Below are 20,885 nucleotides of genomic sequence, written 5' to 3'. Positions count from 1 at the left end.
TTGATTCATTTTTTCCAGTGCTTACTACAGAAGCACCACACTGTAGGCACATAACATCTTTGTTGAACTGTTAAAGGGACAATAAAGATGATAATGTTGGACTAGATAGTCTCTAAGATATCTTCCAGCTCAAAATTTCATGAGACTTCATAGAAAATAGTTCATTTAGCCCTCTTAGATAACAATCTTTATAAATTACTTCATGACAGTGTTGCTCTTTGTTAGTAGACCTACATGTTTGAGATATCAGGGTCAGTGTTCTTTAAAGGTAACGTAAGTGATTCCTTTTCCTGACATTATTAGTCTAGCCATTCAGAGAACTCTTTCCTAGTATAAGACACCTACAAAGGCTGAATTAATATACAAACCTTCTTTGTTAAAACATGGCTTAGCTGGCTACACATTAAAGGAATAAATCTGAGACCAGAAATTATTCCATAGGATCAGTAGGCACTGCATTTGGGGCTTACGTTAGAGGCCTCTACTGACTTATTGGCTAAGACCTTGGATTTTGATTGTATTCTGGTAACAAAAGATAAGTCTGGGACCTGATGAAGTGGGAAACTGGACTGGAAACTCCTGTATAAGGTCAGGATCCCCAAAATATGAAGCCCTTAGTGAGTGAACAAGGAACAAAAGTATCTTTCAGAAAGAGATTGGCTTGTTTCACTCCTGGCTGCATTTAGAGTTGGACTAGGAAACAATGCAGAAAAAGATTCTTCTCTGACAATTTCTAACCACAAGCTCACATTCATGTGTGGTCTAATATGTGGTCTTAGTTTAAAGTGGAACTAGATCAATAGTTCCACTAGGCACCTTGCAGAAAACAGAAATTTTGGAAGAATGCACATTACATGAGTACCTTATAAGTTCTTTATCATAAATCATTAGACACACAAGGAAATAAGCCCCCTAGTGTGGTAGTCAGTATTGACAAGCAAAGTCTGTGGTTATTTTAATATCAAATGCAGAATACAGAATATGTCTAAGAAGGAAAAAGAAAAGAGATTAAAATGATACTTAAGATAAAGAAACTATCAAAATTAAATAGGAAGATCCCAAAAGCTGAAAAATAGAATAATCAAAATTAGCTTAATGGATGGATTAAAGAGCCATTAGACAAAGCTGAATAAAGAGTTGGTGAACTGGAAAATATATTTGCAGAAGTTAACAAAACAGCAGTAGAAAAACAAAGAAAAGGAAATCATATAAGACATAAAGATACAAAGGGTAATGTGAGAAGTTCCCATACTTGTCTACTTAAAGTTCCAGAAAGAGAGAATAGGAGAATGGGGGAGAGCAAATTTTCAAAGACAAAATAGCAAAACATTCTCACCACTGAAAAAAGACACAGAACCTTACACTCCAGAAATCAAATGAACTCATACCTAGATACAGAATGAAATTGCAGAACATCAAAATCAAAGAGAAACTCTTAAAAGGAGCCAATGAGGAAAAACTAATCACCAACAAAGACTGAGAACTGATTTGTCAGCAACAACAATGGAAGCCAGGGTGGAAAAGTAAAACAATATCCTTAGGAGCTAAAAGTAAACAATTCTCATCCAAGGATCATAAGTCCAGAAAAAGTATCTATGAAGATTGAGACTGAAATAAATACCTTTTCAGACAAACAAAAACTGAGAGAATTCACTATAAGTAGATTCCAATGTAAAGAAAATCTTTAAAAAGATGTATTTCAGGAACGGCTTCAAGATGGCGTAAGAGTAAGACGTGGAGATCACCTTCCTCCACACAAATACATCAGAAACACATCTACATGCGGAACGACCACTACAGAACACGTACTGAGCAATGGCAGAACACCTCAGACCTCCCAAAAGGCAAGAAACTCCCCATGTACCTGGGTAGGGCAAAAGAAAGAAGAAAAAACAGAGACAAAAGAATAGGGACGGTCCCTGCACCAGTGGGAGGGAGCTGTGAAGGAGGAAAGGTTTCCACACACTAGGAAGGCCCTTCATGGGTGGAGACTGCGGGTGGTGGAGGGGAGAAGCTTCGAGGCCACAGAGGAGAGCGCAGCCACAGGGGTGCGGAGGGCAAAGCGGAGAGATTCCCGCACAGAGGATCGGTGCCACCCAGCACTCACCAGCCCGAGAGGCTTGTCTGCTCACCCGCCGGGGCGAGCGGGGGCTGGGAGCTGAGGCTCAGGCTTCGGAGGTCGGATCCCAGGCAGAGGACTGGGGTTGGCTGCGTGAACACAGCCTGAAGGGGGTTACTGCGCCGTGGCTAGCCGGGAGGGAGTCCGGGAAAAAGTCTGGACCTCCCTAAGAGGCAAGAGACTTTTTCTTGCCTCTTTGTTTCCTGGTGCGCGAGGAGAGGGGATTAAGAGCGCCGCTTAAAGGAGCTCCAGAGACGGGCGCGAGCCGCGGCTATCAGCGCGGACCCCAGAGACGGGCATGAGACGCTAAGGCTGCTGCTGCCGCCACCAAGAAGCCTGTGAGCAAGCACAGGTCACTATCCACACCACCCCTCCCAGGAGCCTGTGCAGCCCGCCACTGCCAGCGTCCTGTGATCCAGGGACAACTTCCCCGGGAGAACGCATGGCGCGCCTCAGGCTGCTGCAATGTCACGCTGGCCTCTGCCGCCACAGGCTCGCCCTGCACCCGTACCCCTCCCTCCCCCCGGCCTGAGTGAGCCAGAGCCCCCAAATCAGCGGCTCCTTTAACCCCGTCCTGTGTGAGCGAAGAAGAACAGACGCCCTCAGGAGACCTACACGCAGAGGTGGGTCCAAATCCAACTCTGAACCCCGGGAGCTGTGCGAACAAAGAAGAGAAAGGGAAATTTCTCCTAGCAGCCTCAGGAGCAGCGGATTAAATCTCCACAATCAACTTGATGTACCCTGCATCTGTGGAATACCTGAATACACAACGAATCATCCCAAATTGAGGAGGTGGACTTTGGGAGCAATGATATATTTTTTTTTTCCCTTTTTCTCTTTTTGTGAGTGTGTATGTGTATGCTTCTATGTGATTTTGTCTGTATAGCTTTGCTTTTACCATTTGTCCTAGGGTTCTGTATGTCCGTTTTATTTTTTTCTTCTTTTTACTTAAAAAATTTTTTTTCTTAATAATTATTTTTTATTTTTATTTTAATAACATTATTTTACTTTATTTTATCTTCTTTCTTTCTTTCTTTCTTTTTTTTCTCCCTTTTATTCTGAGCCGTGTGGAGGACAGGCTCTTGGTGCTCCAGCCAGGCATCATGGCTGTGCCACTGAGGTGGGAGAGCCAAGTTCAGGACACTGGTACAAAAGAGAACTCCCAGCTCCACATAATATCAGATGGCAAAAATCTCCCAGAGATCTCCATCTCAATGCCAAGACCCAGCTCCACTCAACGACCAGCAAGCGACACTGCAGGACACCCTATGCCAAACAACTAGCAAGACAGGAACACAACTGCATCCATTAGCACAGAGGCTGCCTAAAATCATAATAAGGCAACAGACACCCAAAAACACACCACCAGAAGTGGACCTGCCCACCAGAAAGACAAGATCCAGCCTCATCCACCAGAACACAGGCACTAGTCCCCTCCACCAGGAAGCCTACAAAACCCACTGAACCAACCTTAGCCACTGGGGACAGACACCAAAAACAATGGAAACTACGAACCTGCAGCCTGCAAAAAGGAGACCCAAAACACAGAAAGTTAAGAAAAATGAGAACACAGAGAAACACACAGCAGATGAAGGAGCAAGGTAAAAACCCAACAGACCTAACAAATGAAGAGCAAATAGGCAGTCTACATGAAAAAGAATTCAGAATAATCATAGTAAAGGTGATCCAAAATCTTGGAAATAGAAGGGAGAAAATACAAGAAACGTTTAACAAGGACCTAGAAGAACTAAAGAGCAAACAAACAGTGATGAACAACACAATAAATAAAATTAAAAATTCTCTAGAAGGGATCAATAGCAGAAAAACTGAGGCATAAGAATGGATAAGTGACCTGGAAGATAAAATAGTGGAAATAACTACTGCAGAGCAGAGTAAAGAAAAAAGAATGAAAAGAATTGAGGACAGTCTCAATTGAGGTCAGAGACCTCTGGGACAAAATTAAACACACCAACATTCGAATTATAGGGTTCCCAGAAGAAGAAGAGAAAAAGAAAGGGACTGAGAAAATATTTGAAGAGATTATAGATGAAAATTTCCCTAATATGGGAAAGGAAATAGTTAATCAAGTCCAGGAAGCACAGAGAGTCCCATACAGGATAAATCCAAGGAGAAACACGCCAAGACACGTATTAATCAAACTATCAAAACTTAAATACAAAGAACAAATATTAAAAGCAGCAAGGGAAAAACAACAAATAACACATAAGGGAATCCCCATAAGGTTAACAGATGATCTTTCAGCAGAAACTCTGCAAGCCAGAAGGGAGTGGCAGGACATATTTAAAGTGATGAAGAAGAAAAACCTACAACCAAGATTACTGTACCCAGCAAGAATCTCATTCAGATTTGATGGAGAAATTAAAAGCTTTACAGACAAGCAAAAGGTAAGAGAATTCAGCACCACCAAACTAGCTTTACAACAAATGCTAAAGGAACTTCTCTAGGCAGGAAACACAAGAGGAGGAAAGGACCTACAATAACAAACCCAAAACAATTAAGAAAATGGTAATAGGAACATACATATCGATAATTACCTTAAATGTATATGGATTAAATGCTCCAACCAAAAGACATGGATTGGCTGAACGGATACAAAAACAAGACCCATATATATGCTGTCTACAGGAGACCCACTTCAGACCTAGGGACACATACAGACAGAAAGTGAGGGGATGGAAAAAGATATTCCATGCAAATGGAAATCAAAAGAAAGTTGGAGTAGCAATTCTCATATCAGACAAAATAGACTTTAAAGCAAAGAGTATTACAAAAGACAAAGAAGGACACTACATAATGATCAAGGGATCAATCCAAGAAGAAGATATAAAAATTATAAATATTTATGCACCCAACATAGGAGCACCTCAATATATAAGGCAAATACTACCAGCCATAAAAGGGGAAATCGACAGTAACACAATCATAGGAGGGGACTGTAACAACCCACTTTCACCAATGGACACATCATCCAAAATGAAAATAAATCAGGAAACACAAGCTTTAAATGAAACATTAAACAAGATGGACTTAATTGATATTTATAGGACATTCCATCCAAAAAAAACAGAACACACATTCTTCTCAAGTGCTCATGGAACATTCTCCAGGATAGATCATATCTTGCATCACAAATCAAGCCTTGGTAAATTTAAGAAAATTGAAATCATATCAAGTATCTTTTCCAACCACAACGCTATGAGACTAGATATCAATTACAGGAAAAAATCTGTAAGAAATACAAACACATGGAGGCTAAACAATACACTACTTAATAACCAAGAGATCACTGAAGAAATCAAAGAGGAAGTCAAAAAATACCTAGAAACAAATGACAATGAAAACACAATGACCCAAAACCTATGGGATGCAGCAAAAGCAGTTCTAAGAGAGAAGTTTATAGTTACACAAGCCTACCTTAAGAAACAGGAAACATCTCAAATAAACAACCTAACCTTACACCTAAAGCAATTAAAGAAAGAAGAACAAAAAAATCCCAAAGTTAGCTGAGGGAAATAAATCATAAAGATCAGATCAGAAATAAATGAAAAAGAAATGAAACGGTAGCAAAGATCAATAAAACTAAAAGCTGGTTCTTTGAGAAGATAAACAAAATTGATAAACCATTAGTCAAACTTATCAAGAAAACAAGGGAGAAGACTCAAATCAATAGAATTAGAAATGAAAAAGGAGAACTAACAACTGACACTGCAGAAATACAAAGGATCATGAGAGATTACTACAAGCAACTATATGCCAATAAAATGGACAACCTGGAAGAAATGGACAAATTCGTACAAATGCACAACCTTCCGAGACTGAACCAGGAAGAAATAGAAAATATGAACAGACCAATCACAAACACTGAAATTGAAACTGTTATTAAAAATCTTCCAACAAACAAAAGCCCAGGACCAGATGGCTTCACAGGCGAATTCTATCAAACATTTAGAGAAGAGCTAACACCTATCCTTCTCAAACTCTTCCAAAATATAGCAGAGGGAGGAACACTCCCAAACTCATTCTATGAGGACACCATCACTCTGATACCAAAACCAGAAAAAGATGTCACGAAGAAAGAAAACTACAGGCCAATATCACTGATGAACATAGATTCAAAAATCCTCAACAAAATACTAGCAAACAGAATCCAACAGCACATTAAAAGGATCATACACTATGATCAAATGGGGTTTATCCCAGGAATGCAAGGATTCTGCAATATATGCAAATCAATCAACGTGATACACCATATTAACAAATTGAAGGAGAAAAACCATATGATCATCTCAATAGATGCAGAGAAAGCTTTCAACAAAATTCAACACCCATTTATGATAAAAACCCTCCAGAAAGTAGGCATAGAGGGAACTTTCCTCAACATAATAAAGGCCATATATGACAAACCCACAGCCAACATTGTCCTCAATGGTGAAAAACTGAAACCATTTCCACTAAGATCAGGAACAAGACAAGGTTGCCCACTCTCACTACTATTATTCAACATAGTTTTGGAAGTTTTAGCCACAGCAATCAGAGAAGAAAAAGAAATAAAAGGAATCCAAATTGGAAAGGAAGAAGTAAAGCTGTCACTGTTTGGAGGTGACATGATACTATACATAGAGAATCCTAAATATGCTATGAGAAAACTACTAGAGCTAATCAATGAATTTGGTAAAGTAGCAGGATACAATATGAATGCACAGAAATCTCTTGCATTCCTATACACTAATGATGAAAAATCTGAAAGTGAAGTTAAGAAAACACTCCCATTTACCATTGCAACAAAAAGAATAAAATATCTAGGAATAAACCTACCTAAGGAGACAAAAGACCTGTATGCAAAAAATTATGACACAGATGAAAGAAATTAAAGATGATACAAATAGATAGAGAGATATACCATGTTCTTGGATTGGAAGAATCAACATTATGAAAATGACTCTACTACCCAAAGCAATCTACAGATTCAGTGCAATCCCTATCAACTACCACTGGCATTTTTCACAGAACTAGAACAAAAAGTTTCACAATTTGCATGGAAACAAAAAACACAAAGAATAGCCAAAGCAATTTTGAGAAAGAAAAACGGAGCTGAAGGAATCAGGCTCCCTGACTTCAGACTATACTACAAAGCTACAGTAACCAAGACAGTATGTTACTGGCACAAAAACAGAAATATACATCAATGGAACAGGATAGAAAGCCCAGAGAGAAGCCCATGCACATATGGTCACCTTATCTTTGATAAAGGAGGCAAGAATATACAATGGAGAAAAGACAGTCTCTTCAATAAGTGGTGCTGGGAAAACTGGATACTTACATGTAAAAGAATGAAATTAGAACACTCCCTAACACCATACACAAAAATAAACTCAAAATGGATTAAAGACCTAAATGTAAGACCAGATACCATTAAACTCTTAGAGGAAAAACATAGGCAGAACACTCTATGACATAAATCACAGCAAGATCCATTTTGACCCACCTCCTAGAGAAATGGGAATAAAAGCAAAATAAACAAATGGGACATAATGAAACTTAAAAGCTTTTGCACAGCAAAGGAAACCATAAACAAGATGAAAAGACAACCCTCAGAATGGGAGAAAATAGTTGCAAATGAAGCAACTGACAAAGGATTAATCTCCAAAATTTACAAGCAGCTCATGCAGCTCAATATCAAAAAAACAAACAACCCAATCCAAAACTGGGCAGAAGACCTAAATAGACATTTCTCCAAAGAAGATATACAGATTGCCAACAAACACATGAAAGAATGCTCAACATCGTTAATCATTAGAGAAATGCAAATCAAAACTACAATGAGGTATCATCTCACACCGGTCAGAATGGCCATCATCAAAAAATCTACAAACAATAAATGCTGGAGAGGGTGTGGAGAAAAGGGAACCCTCTTGCACTGTTGGTGGGAATGTAAATTGATGCAGCCACTATGGAGAACAGTAGGAGGTTCCTTAAAAAACGAAAAATAGAATTACCATATGACCCAGCAATCCCCCTCCTGGGCATATACCCTGAGAAAACCATAACTGAAAAGAGTCATGTACCAAAATGTTCATTGCAGCTCTATTTACAATAGCCAGGACATCAAGCAACCTAAGTGTCCATCAACAGATGAATGGATAAAGAATATGTGGTACATATATACAATGGAATATTACTCAGCCATAACAAGGAATGAAACTGAGTTGTTTGTAATGAGGTGGATGGACCTAGAGTCTGTCATACAGAGTGAAGTAAGTCAGAAAGAGAAAAACAAATACCATATGCTAACACATATATATGGAATCTAAAAATAGAAAAAAAAATGGTCAGAAGAACCTAGGGGCAAGACGGGAATAAAGATGCAGACCTACTAGAGAATGGACTTGAGGATACAGGGAGGGGGAAGGGTAAGCTGGGACAAAGTGAGAGAGTGGCATGGACATATATACACTACCAAACGTAAAATAGTTCGCTAGTGGGAAGCAGCCGCATAGCACAGGGAGATCAGCTCGGTGCTTTGTGACCACCTAGAGGGGTGGGATAGGGAGGTTGGAAGGGAGGGAGATGCAAGAGGGAAGAGATATGGGAACATATGTATATGTATAACTGATTCACTTTGTTATAAAGCAGAAGCTAACATACCATTGTAAAGCAATTGTACTCTAATAAAGATGTTAAAAAAATATAGAAAGAAATAAAATACTATTTAAAAAAAAGATGTATTTCAGGAAGAAGAAAAATTATAAAAACATACACTTAAGATAAAACTATATGATAATAGCACATAATTTGGAAGCAAAGTATTTCAAAATGCTTACATTATTTGAGAGAGGGAAGTTATTGATAACATTAAACTTTCTTAAATATACATGAAAAAATTCTAGGTTAATCACTAAAGAATTAAATATAACATATATCTTCCAAACTAGGGGGAGGGAGGATGAAATGAGGAAAAAAGCTTCAATCAATTCAAAAGAAGCCAACAGAAGGTGGAAGCGGGAAGTTGAAAGGACACACAGGAAGAGCTGGTGAAATGAAAAGCCCAAATAAGATGGTAAAATTAAATTCAAATACTGTATATTTATTATCATAATTAATGAATTGGCTAAACTCTTCAGTTAATAGACAAAGCCTAACAGAATAAATAACAAGAAGAAGTCCACCTGTGTCTCGTTTATAAAAGATACTCCCAAAACATAAGTAAACAGAAAAGTTTAATAGAAGAATGGGAAAAGATAAGGAATTGCTGTTTAATGGATTTAGAGTGTCAATTTTGCAAAATGAAAATTTTCTGGCGATTGGTTTACACAACAATGTAAATACACTTAACACTACTGAACTGTACATTTAAAAACATTTAATATGATTAGTTTAATATTATGTGTATTGTATGATAATTAAAGATTTTTTAAGGATGGGAAAAGATGTGCAAGGCAAATACCAAAGAAAAAAGAACTAATGTTGTTTATTAAATATTATTTTAATATAATAATTTTATATTATATATTAGTTAATATTTTTAACAGCTTTATTGGAGTATAATTGCTTTACAATTGTGTGTTAGTTTCTGCTTTATAAGAAATTGAATCGACAATGACTAATGAAATAATGATCACTTTTGTCCATTATATGTAGAGTGAGATTAATTCCTGTCCAAATGGTCTCAATACACTGTATGTGTTTACATAAAAAAATTTTTTTAAATAAGAAATTGAATCAGCTATACATATACATATATCCCCATATCTCCTCCCTCTTGCATCTCCCTCCCACCCTCCCTAACCCACCCTTCTAGGTGGACACAAAGCACCGAGCTGATCTCTCTGTGCTATGCAGCTGCTTCCCACTAGCTATTTTACATTTGGTAGTATATATAAGTCCATGCCACTCTCTCACTTCGTCCCAGCTTACCTTTCCCCAACCTGTGTCCTCAAGTCCATTCTCAACGTCTGCGTCTTTATTCCTGTCCTGCCCCTAGGTTCTTCATAACCTTTTTTTTTTTTTATATTCCATATATATGTGTTAGCATACGGTATTTGTTTATCTCTTTCTGACTTACTTCACTCTGTATGACAGACTCTAGGTCCATCCACCTCACTACAAATAACTCAATTTCATTTCTTTTTATGGCTGAGTAATATTCCATTGTATATACGTGCCACATCTTCTTTATCCATTCATCTGTCGATGGACACTTAGGTTGCTTCCATGTCTTGACTATTGTAAATAGAGCTGCAATGAACATTGTGGTACATGTCTCTTTTTGAATTATGGTTTTCTCAGGGTATATGCCCAGTAGTGGGATTGCTGGGTCATATGGTAGTTCTATTTTTAGTTTTTTAAGGAACCTCCATACTGTTCTCCATAGTGGCTGTATCAATTTACATTCCCACCAACAGTGCAAGAGAGTTCCCTTTTCTCCACACCCTCTCCAGCATTTACTGTTTGTAGATTTTTTGATGGCCATTCTGACTGGTGTGAGGTGATACCTCACTGTAGTTTTGATTTGCATTTCTCTAATGATTAGTGATGTTGAGCATTCTTTCATGTGTTTGTTGGCAATCTGTATATCTTCTTTGGAGAAATGTCTGTTCAGGTCTTCTGCCCATTTTTGGATAGGGATGTTTATTAGTTAATATTTAAAACAAAAGTAAACTAGAAATAAAGAAGCCTGCTTCATATCAATGGAAGGCTTGATTTACCAGGAAATATAACATTTATAAACTTGTATATACCCAATAACATATTTTCAAAATATATGAGGCAAAAAAATTCATCCTCAGAGTGGGATATTTTAAGAGATATATATCAGAAAGTAATAGGTCAAATAGATGAAAAATCATAGATACAGAATACATGAACCACACACCCAATAAGCTTAACCTAGTGGACACTATAAAACACTGTACTCAGAAACTGGACAGTATACATTCTCTGGAAGACCATATAGGATATTTATCAAAACTGACCCCAATATAAGCCATTAAGTCTCAACACACTTTTAAAAATTAGTATCATGCAGACCACATTCTCTGATCATAACCAACTGAGAAATCAATCACAAATTTTTTTTAAAGCATAGCTTTAAGGACATTATCTACTTCATTCAGATTGTTGGGAATTTAAGGAGTTCAGTAAATAGCACCTCCCTCTTTTTTAAAAATGTCTTTGAATATATTCAACTATCAAGGCAAGGCATTTCCCTACATAAAACATTATAATCTTCCCACTACTCCAGTTCAATAAATGACTTTACTCAGTGGCCCCGTTTAGAACTGTGAGTGACCACCAGACCCCAAGGAACACAAGCCACAGGTCCCTGTGCAGCTGCAACGGTGGAGGCGCACAAGAGCACCAACACTACCACAAGCTCATCTGCAGTTTTGTAGTTTTGTTTTTGTAGTTTCCCACTTGAACTTGGAACTAATTGAGAAATTACATAAGGAGTCAGGCAGATGAAGAGAAAATAATCATTTTATTAAGCAGAAAGTTTTTTGGAGAACATGGTCTATGTATGTATCAATGGGCTTGCTTATTGGCTCCTTTGAATTTTACATACTCCCTAAAACTGCAGGTGATACCCACAAGTACAGAGCCTGCTTCTCCAAGCTTACTGCACGGTCAAGGGCAAAACAATATGCATGCTCTCTGCAGACAGACAGATCCCAAAGACAGGTCTGAGGAAGACGCTGATGTGCACGTGCCCGGTCATTCTCAAACTCACAAACCAGGCAAGTCACTCATCCACAGGGAGCGAAGAGCTGGTAGGTTAAAGAGATGAAAAGAGCGTTATTCTGCTACACAGCTCTCCACATGGAAGCGTGGAATGACTGATGAAGAACTCCCTAATACTCACTAAGGAGGAAATGTGCATTTTTTGTGAAGACCAGGGTGAGACACATGGGGAACACGGTGTTCTCAGCATCTTTACCTCCTTCCTGGAGCTGGGCTGTGATGTTGAGTTCACACTGCACTTTAGCTTTCAGCACAAGGACAATCTGCTCTTCTATAGTAATGGTGCCATCAGAATCCAGCTGTAGACATGAACAAAATACAAACGGAGAAAAACATGCCTATTACTTTTTTTAAAAGCCACGATACAACCTTTCATTATTTCACCTTCTAATATAATTAAAAATTAGTTTTGATGTGAAGTTATCTGAAATAGTTCTTTATCTGAATCAAAAATTCAAAAACCCATCAACGTATAAGATTTTAGAATAATCATACTTTTACCTGATTAGCCTAAAGAAAAAAATCCCCTTTGTTAAAAGTTTAAAAACTCAGAAATTTTTAATTTAATTAGGTAAGTCTAATAGATATAATATAATCAGAAAAAATAATAAACATATTGAAAATTTCCTGAAATGTTACAAAGACCAATATTTATTAATCCTCTTACAATATGTCAGTTATGGCACATAGAAAGGAGAAATGGCCTAGAAGACTACGCTTAGCTCTACTGAAAATTTACCAGTGAAACTGGGCAAATCATTCCATGTTTTGGGGCTTTGGTTTACTCATCTATGAAATAAGAGGGTTACACCAAATGGTCTCTAGTTAACTTTTTGTCTTTTTACCTCCAGCTATATTGAGATATTATTGACAGATAACATAAGTGAGTTTAAGGTGTACTATGTAATGACTTGATACATTTATATATTGTGAAATGACTACCCCAATAAGGTTAGTTAACACCTCCTTCCCCCCACATAATTACCTTTTATGTGTGTGTGTGATGATAAAATTTTAGATCTACTCTCTTAACTTTCAAGTATATAATAAAAGTACTGTTAATTATAGTTACCATGTTATACACTAAATCCCCAGAACTTAGTCATCTTATAGCTAGAAGTCTGAATGCTTTGACCAACATCTCCCTATTTCCCCCACCTCCCAGACCCTGGCAGCCACCATTCTACTCTCTATTTCTATGAGTTCAGCCTTTTTAGGTTCCAAACAAGTGAGAACATACAGTATTTGTCTTTCTCTGTCTGACTTATTTCACTTAGCCTAACGTGCTCAAAGTCAATCCATGTTGCACAAAAGGCAGGATTTCCTTCTTCTTTATGGATGAATAATATTCCTCTGTGTGTGTGTGTGTGTGTGTGTGTGTGTGTGTGTGTGTGTGTCACATTTTCTTTATCCATTCATCCATCCATGGACACTTAGGTTGTTTCCATGTCTTGGCAATTGTAAACAATGCTGCAATAAACAAAAGGGTACGGATATCTAAACTCTGAGATAGTGATTTCATTTCCTTTGGATATTATCCAGAAGTGAGGTTGCTGGATCATATGGTAGTTCTATTTTTAATTTTTTGAGAAACTCCATACTTTTTTCCAGAGTGGCTGTACCAATTTACATTCCCACCAACAGTGCACAAGGGTTCCCTTTTCTTCATATCCTCACCAACACCTGTTGTCTTGTCTTTTTGATGATAGCCATTCTAACAAATGTGAGGTGATATCTCACTGTGGTTTTGAGTTACACTTCCCTGATGATTAGTGATGTACCTATTGACCATCTGTATGTCTTCCTTGGAAAAATATCTATCCAAGTCCTTTTCCCATTTTTTAATTGGATTGTTAATTTTTGCTATTGAGTTGTATGAGTTCCTTATATATTTTGGATATTAACCCTTTATTAGATAGATGGTTTGCAAATATTTTCTCCCATTCCATAGGTTGCCTTCTAATTTTGCTGATTGTCTCTTTTGCTGTGCAGAAGCTTTTTAGATTGAGGTAGTCTCAGTTGTTTATTTTTGCTTTTGTTGTTTGCGTTTTTGGTGTCATATCCAAAAAAATCATTGCCAAGACCAATGTCAAGAAGCTTTTTCCCTGTTTTCTTCAGGTGGGTTTACAGTTTTGAGTCTTACATTTAAGTCTTTAATCCATTTTGAGTTAATTTTTGTGAGTCGCATAAAATAGGGGTCCAATTTCATTCATTTGTATGTGACTACCCAGTTTTCCTAACACCATTTATTGAAGAGACTGTCTTTTCTCCAGTAGGTATTCATGGCTCTCTTGTGAAAGATTAGCTGACCATGTATGCGTGAGTTTATTTCTGGGCTCTTGATTCTTTTCCATTGGTCTATGTGTGTTTTTATGCCAGAACTGTGCAGTTTTGATTACTATAGTTTTGTAATAAAGTTTGAAATCAGGAATTGTGATGCTTCTAGCTTTGCTCTTCTTTCTCCGGATTGCTTTGGCTCTTCAGAGACTTTTGTGATTTCACATGAATTTTAAGATTATTTGTTCTATTTCTGTGAAAAATGCCATGGTAATTTTTATAAGGATTTCACTGAATCTCTAGATGGCTTTTGGTAGTATGGACATTTTAACAATATTAATTTTTCTGATCCATGGACATGGGATACCTTCCCCTTAATTTCTGTTTTCTTCAGTTTATTTCATCAATGTCTTGGAATTTTCAGTGTACAGATATTTACTCTTTTGGGTTAAATTTATTCATTATCTTTTATTCTACTGTAAATGGAACTGTTTTCCTTATTTCTTTTTCAGAAGTTTGCTGTTACTGTATACAAACACAACTGATTTTTGTATGTTGATTTTGTATTCTGAAACTTTACTGAACTCATTTATTAGTTTTGATAGCATCTTTAGGGTTTTCTAAATACACGATCATAGCATCTTCCATTAGACACAGTTTTACTTCTTCCTTTCTGAGTTAGATGCCTTTTATTTCTTTTTCTTGACTAATTGTTCTGGCTAGGACTTCCAGTACTATGTTGAATAGGAATGGTGAGAGTGGGCACTCTTGTCTTGTTCCTGGTCTTAGAGGGAAAACTTTCAACACTTCATCATTGCATATGATGTTAGCTATGATTTGCCCTTTTTGCATTAATACTGTGACTCTATAATGGTAAGATGCATCAACATATCCATTATCCATTTAATCAATATTTGTTAAATACTTTTTATGTGAAAAATAATATGCTTAATATTTTATAGTGAAGATTTCATTTTCAATTATTTTTATGTAGTACAGTTTCTTCAAATAGAACACCTCATGAGAAAACCTCGTGTGTGTGTGTGTGTGTGTGTGTGTGTGTGTGTGTAAAATAACAGAACTTCCCTGGCTGAAACCTAGGCAGAGGCAACTGCAGAATCATACTGTCTCACTAATCTGAACCTTCCTCTATACCTGAACTTGCTCTGAAAAACCACAGGGCTTTTTAAAGCATTGTCAGAAAAAATCACTATTAATAGGAATAGAAAGATGTATAACAACATTTTACAGGACTCCAACACAATGCTTCTTTCTCCTGGGTATCTTTCACTAGATACCTTCATACATTTTCCCACCCTGGAGCATGTTTCTAACATATAACACATGAATAATAAATGTTTGTTGGATGAATTCACCTAGATTTAGTTTTAACACTACCAGCATTAAAAGGCAATTCTATTATGGAAAACTTCAATTTCAAGGAAATATCTTTTAAGTATGATAAAACATTCGTAAGCATTTGTTCAAAGTATGGTGCTTGGACCACCTGAATCTGATGCCTATGTAAAATGTAGATTCTTAGGCTGCACACCCACCCAGTGAATCAGAATTTTTTTCTGAAGGTAGAGATTGGTAATTTTCATGTTTCACAGGAACCCTTGATTCTTGTACTTACTTTAATGGGTTTGAGAACAAACATATTTGAAGGTACAAGTTGATGATGAAGATCACGCTATTAGTCAAGGTTCATTCAGAGGAGCAGAACAATTAAGAGATTGAAATAGATTACAGATAAAAAAGATAGAGGTAGAAATAGAAATAAAGCTAGAAATAGAATAAAGTATTTGTTACAGGGATTTGACCTATACAGTTGTGGGAGCTGGTTTAACAGTCTCCAGAAGGCTAATATTTTTGTCTGATGCTGAAGCTAGAAATCTGTAGGTCAGGTAGTCAAAAGGAGAAGATGAGTGTAAAGATAAGGAGAGTGAAAACAAGCTGGAACCATCAGCATGAGCTAGAAACCATGAGGACACACTGGAATCCGTGTGAATTCTTGGTGCCTCCAACCTTCATGCTGGGGGTGCCCAGCAGAAGAAGCCGGCACTCTCATCATGGACCTAAATACATACTTGGCCAAGGAATCAGGTAAGTTAAAGGAGGACCCAGGGAAAGATGACATAGTTGCAGGCCTGGCTGCTATCCCTCTCCCAGCCAGCAGACAAGCAACAATGTCCATGAGATACAGAAGTGCCTGCTTTGACTATCTGAGTGTAAAAAACAAAATAGCTGCTGCTTCACCTTTGCCCTCAAACACTCATGAAAAAATGTCTCTTGTGGCTCATCTTAGCTAAAAATATGAAGGGAAGGGAATTCTGGGAAATACAGTTTAACATAGCCAAGTTGACATTACAAAGCCACCAAAATCCACATCTGTCAACTTGGCACCCATATACAGCTCTTTAAACCACACAATTTCCAGAAAACTCAATAACAAAGTCATGCTTCCATCTAACATGATACAATTCATTTGGTACCAAGAGTGATTCCAGAGGGACAGAATTTTAAGGAGGGAAAAATCTGTATTTCTCATCTATAGCTGTGTAACAAATTAACCCAAAACTGTGTGGCATAAAACACCAAACATTGCTTATCTCACAGTTTAGGAGAGGATTAGCTGGGTGCTTCTAGCTTAGAGTCTTTTATGAGGTTTCAGTCAAGACTTTAGCCATAGATGCTGTTAACTAAAGACTTGACTAGGACTGAAGGATCCACTTCCAAGATGGCACACTCACATGGCTATTGTCAGGGGGCCTCAGTTCCTCAGTAGCTGATGGTTCTCTCCATTTGAATGCTTGAGTGTCTACAACATGACAACTGGCTTCCTACAGAGTAAGTGATTCTAGAGAGAAAGAAAGGAGAAAGCTTCGATGCCTTTTATGATCCAGTCTCAGATATCACTTACAGTCAGTCCCATCAGATTCTACTGGTTAAAAGCAAGTCACCAACTTTCATTCCAGGGGAGAGGAATTAATCTCTACCTCTTAAAGAAAGGTATCAAAAAATCTATAAATATATTTTTTTCTTTCTCTAAAAAAAATTTTTATTGAGATAATATTGGTTTATAACATTATATAAGTTTCATGTGTACAACATTATATTTCTAATTCTGTATATCCTACAATGCGTTCACCACCAAAAATTTACTTTTCATCTGTCACCATACAGTTGATCCCCTTTTTTTTTTGGCTGCATTGGGTCTTCGTTGCTGCGCGTGGGCTTTCTCTCTGGTTGCGGTGAGTGGGGGCTACTCTTTGTTGTGGTGCACGGGCTTCTCATTGCGGTGGCTTCTCTTGTTGCAGAGCATGGGTTCTAGGCGCGTGGGCTTCAGTAGTTGCGGCACATGGGCTCAGTAGTTGTGGCACGCAGGCGCTGGGGTGTGTGGACTTCAGTAGTTGCGGCATGCGGGCTCAGTAGTTGTGGCGCACGGGCTCTGGGGTGTGCAGGCTTCAGTAGTTGTGCGTGCATGGGCTCAGTAGCTGTGGCTCACGGGCTCTAGAGCACAGGCTCAGTAGTTGTGGTGCATGGGCTTAGTTGCTCCACGGCATGTGGGATCTTCCCGGGCCAGGGATTGAACACATGTCCCCTGCATTGGCAGGCAGATTCTTGACCACTGCACCACCAGGGAAGTCTCCAGTTGATCCCCTTTATCCATTTTGCCCTCCCCCTGCCACTTCCCCTTGATAACCACTACTCTGTTCTTTATATCCATGTATTTGTTTTTGTTTGGTTTGATTTGTTCTTTTTTTCTTTTTATTTTCCACATATGAGCAAAATCAAAAGGTATTTATCTTTCTCCGTCTGACTTATTTCATTTAGCATAATACCCTCAAGGTCTGTGATGTCACAAATGGCAAGATATTTTTAAACAATCACAATTTTCTGCAGGTGGTCATCTGTTTTCTAGAACGAGAATACTGAAAATTATGTTTTCTGTGGATTTGTTAACAATAATAGGGTCCAGAGCTTTTCATTTCTGTTTTCTGTTAGGGACTTAGAGATTCTTTAATCAAATATGATAATAAAACCTATCAATTTACCTAAATTGACAACCTCTCAATAATACAATCCTTTGCCATCCCCAAATCTTTAATATCAGGCTGCAAATAAAATTATCCTCTAGAATTGTTCTTTAAGGAAAGAGGGAAAACAAATCTTTTAATGTTGTGCAATAAGACATTATGGACTGAACATTAGAAATAGAAAGATGTTTACATTTCTAGCTATAGGAAGTACACTTAGAGATTATTGATAATCAAGATTTTAAATGACATAAAATTATAGACTGTCAGGTTAAACTGAAATGAAGGATACAGAAACAATATCTATCATAAGAACTAGTTTTAGCATCAAAAAATTGCCTTATTCCTGAAAATTATGAATTTATTATTTATTATTTTCTAATGTATTTGTAATACAAAGAGTAGATCAGTAAAAAGGTATATAGTTTAAAGATTTCTGGATAGTAGTCATAGTTCAATGCCCGTATTTATTTTAATGTGAAAGGAGAAAATAAAACTAATTTTGGGGATTGGAATACACACCATAATTTAGCTATCAGGTTAACACAATGCAGATTCTGAGTTAAAAGCAGCTACATTAAAAGTGAGCCATAATAAAGACACAGACCTACTAGAGGATGGGCTTGAGGATATGGGGAGGGGGAGGGGTGAGATGTGACAGGGTGAGAGAGTGTCATGGACATATATACACTACCAAATGTGAGATGGATAGCTGGTGGGAGGCGGCCGCATAGCACAGGGAGATCAGCTCGGTGTTTTGTGACCGCCTAGAGGGGTGGGATAGGGAGGGTGGGAAGGAGGGAGATGCAAGAGGGAGGAGATATGGGAACATGTGTGTATGTGTAGCTGATTTACTTTTTTGTAGAGCAGAAACTAACACACCATTGTGGAGCAATTGTACTTCAATAAAGATGTTTAAAAAAAAAAAAAAGTGAGCCATAAAAATCTCACTTATCAAAAAGGGAGAACGAAATGGAAAGAGACGAGCCAAGTGAGTGGGCCGGGAGGAAAAACTGACTTCTTCCCATCTATCCTCTAGAAACACTCAGGCACCATTCAAATTGGTTGGCTTTATTTTATTTTATTTTATTTTTTTCTGGCTGTTTTTTCAGTTCAATAGTTACTTTCTTTTACTTCAATCCCAGAAAACACTGGGTAAGCTGTGACCAGGTTTCAGAACTATACATTTGATTCAGAGAAATCTGACCTCAAATATTAAACATGAACATTTCAAATCACCGCTTGTACCATTTTTACCTGAACAAATTCATTTTTGTTTCCTTTTGAGCAGATGTAGCCTTTTTACCGGGATAACCTTTTCAGGCACATAATCATCAAATAAACTACAGCTTCTAAAGATAATTTTGTTCTAAAAAATGTGGCCAGTTTAACCAGGAGCAAGTTTGATTAGCATGTGCTAATTGATGATCTGTTAAATTGATTTTTAGTCATTTCAAGTGAGAGTAAGAAAATGTTTCCTTTATATTGTTTTCTTTTCTGCCTTTGTTACAGAAACAAGTGTTCTTTACCATAGAGGGACATTAAAATCACAGTGTACTTAAAAGCGAAGAACAGTTTTCATATTCAATGTCTATTACTCCAAAAGCAACAATTGCATCCAAAACAAAGTGGTACATTTAGAAAAACAGATGTTAGCAATTTTTCCTGGGCAAGTGATCATTTACAATTTGAAATTAAATGTTAAATTTCAATCTGTCACATATTTGATGGCTAAAAGCTGTAATTTGATCATGTATATTTTATTAAAAGTACGTAGAGTTATCCTTATAGATATTAATTGTTAGTGCCAGTACATGTGAATCTTCATAATTACAATATTCACATATGTTCCATTTTCAAACAACCATGAATCCATAAATTAGATGTAGCATACAAAATGAAGCATTCCGGAATTTCTACTTCTGGCATTGATGGAGTATATGCATTTCCCTCTATTCCTCCCAATGAGTACAACTAAACACTCTGGACATTATATATAAAATGAACATAAGATGACTCTGAAAAGTGGAGAGCAAAATATAGACCAGCTAGAGACCTCAGATCCTGAAGAACAATACTGTGGTAAATTCTCTGGGTTTTCTTTTTATCTCATATATTCCGAACTTGGAGTTGGAGAAGTGGGCAACTCTGAAATACCAACAGGTGCTGGCCAAAAAAAAAAAAAAGGCCTCAAGAAAACCCTGCTCTCTATAGCAAAGAAAGGAAAGGGGCAGCCTGACAAGACAGAAAACTTATAGACAATAACAGCTTAACCCAAGCCAAACACCACAGAAAAACTGCAGTCCTACCCCAACCCATACCTACCAAGGCCAAGTGGAGAGCCTAGACTTCCAGCCTTGCCAGGCTGTAAGGAGGGGTCCCTACACCCTCCCCAGAGTGGTTTCAGAGCAAAGTAGAGAGTCATTACTTTTACCCACAGTGGTCTGTAACAAGGCCCTTCACAGTCCCCCCATCCCTGGTATCAGTGGAGATTACAAGGGGAGCCTAGACTTTCACCCCGAGCTGGCAGTAACGAGATGCCCCTACATCCCCTGCACTGGGGTGGTGTCAGAGAAGACCTAGTGGAGAGTCAGTCTAGAAACAATGAGGCTACCCCACTGTGGTGTCGGTGAAGACCACATGGGGAGCAGAATTCACACCCCCACCCAGCAGTAACAAGGAACTCTCCA

At 37.7% G+C, this 20,885-nt stretch overlaps 1 protein-coding gene across 1 annotated transcript in view; it reads right to left on the bottom strand.

Annotated features, from left to right (window-relative positions):
• The window catches only part of PTH2R (parathyroid hormone 2 receptor), a 107,304-nt gene that overhangs the window by 59,916 nt on the left and 26,503 nt on the right, over nt 1–20,885 (bottom strand). Inside the window, exon 2 of the mRNA XM_036858303.1 lies at nt 12,075–12,177. Coding sequence (XP_036714198.1) covers nt 12,075–12,177 — 103 coding nt within the window. The remainder of the gene's footprint in view (nt 1–12,074; nt 12,178–20,885) is intronic.

This window comes from Balaenoptera musculus, chromosome 7 (assembly GCF_009873245.2).
Source record: "Balaenoptera musculus isolate JJ_BM4_2016_0621 chromosome 7, mBalMus1.pri.v3, whole genome shotgun sequence".
NCBI classification, from domain to species: Eukaryota; Metazoa; Chordata; class Mammalia; order Artiodactyla; family Balaenopteridae; genus Balaenoptera; species Balaenoptera musculus.
This window is presented reverse-complemented; position numbering and strand designations above follow the sequence as displayed.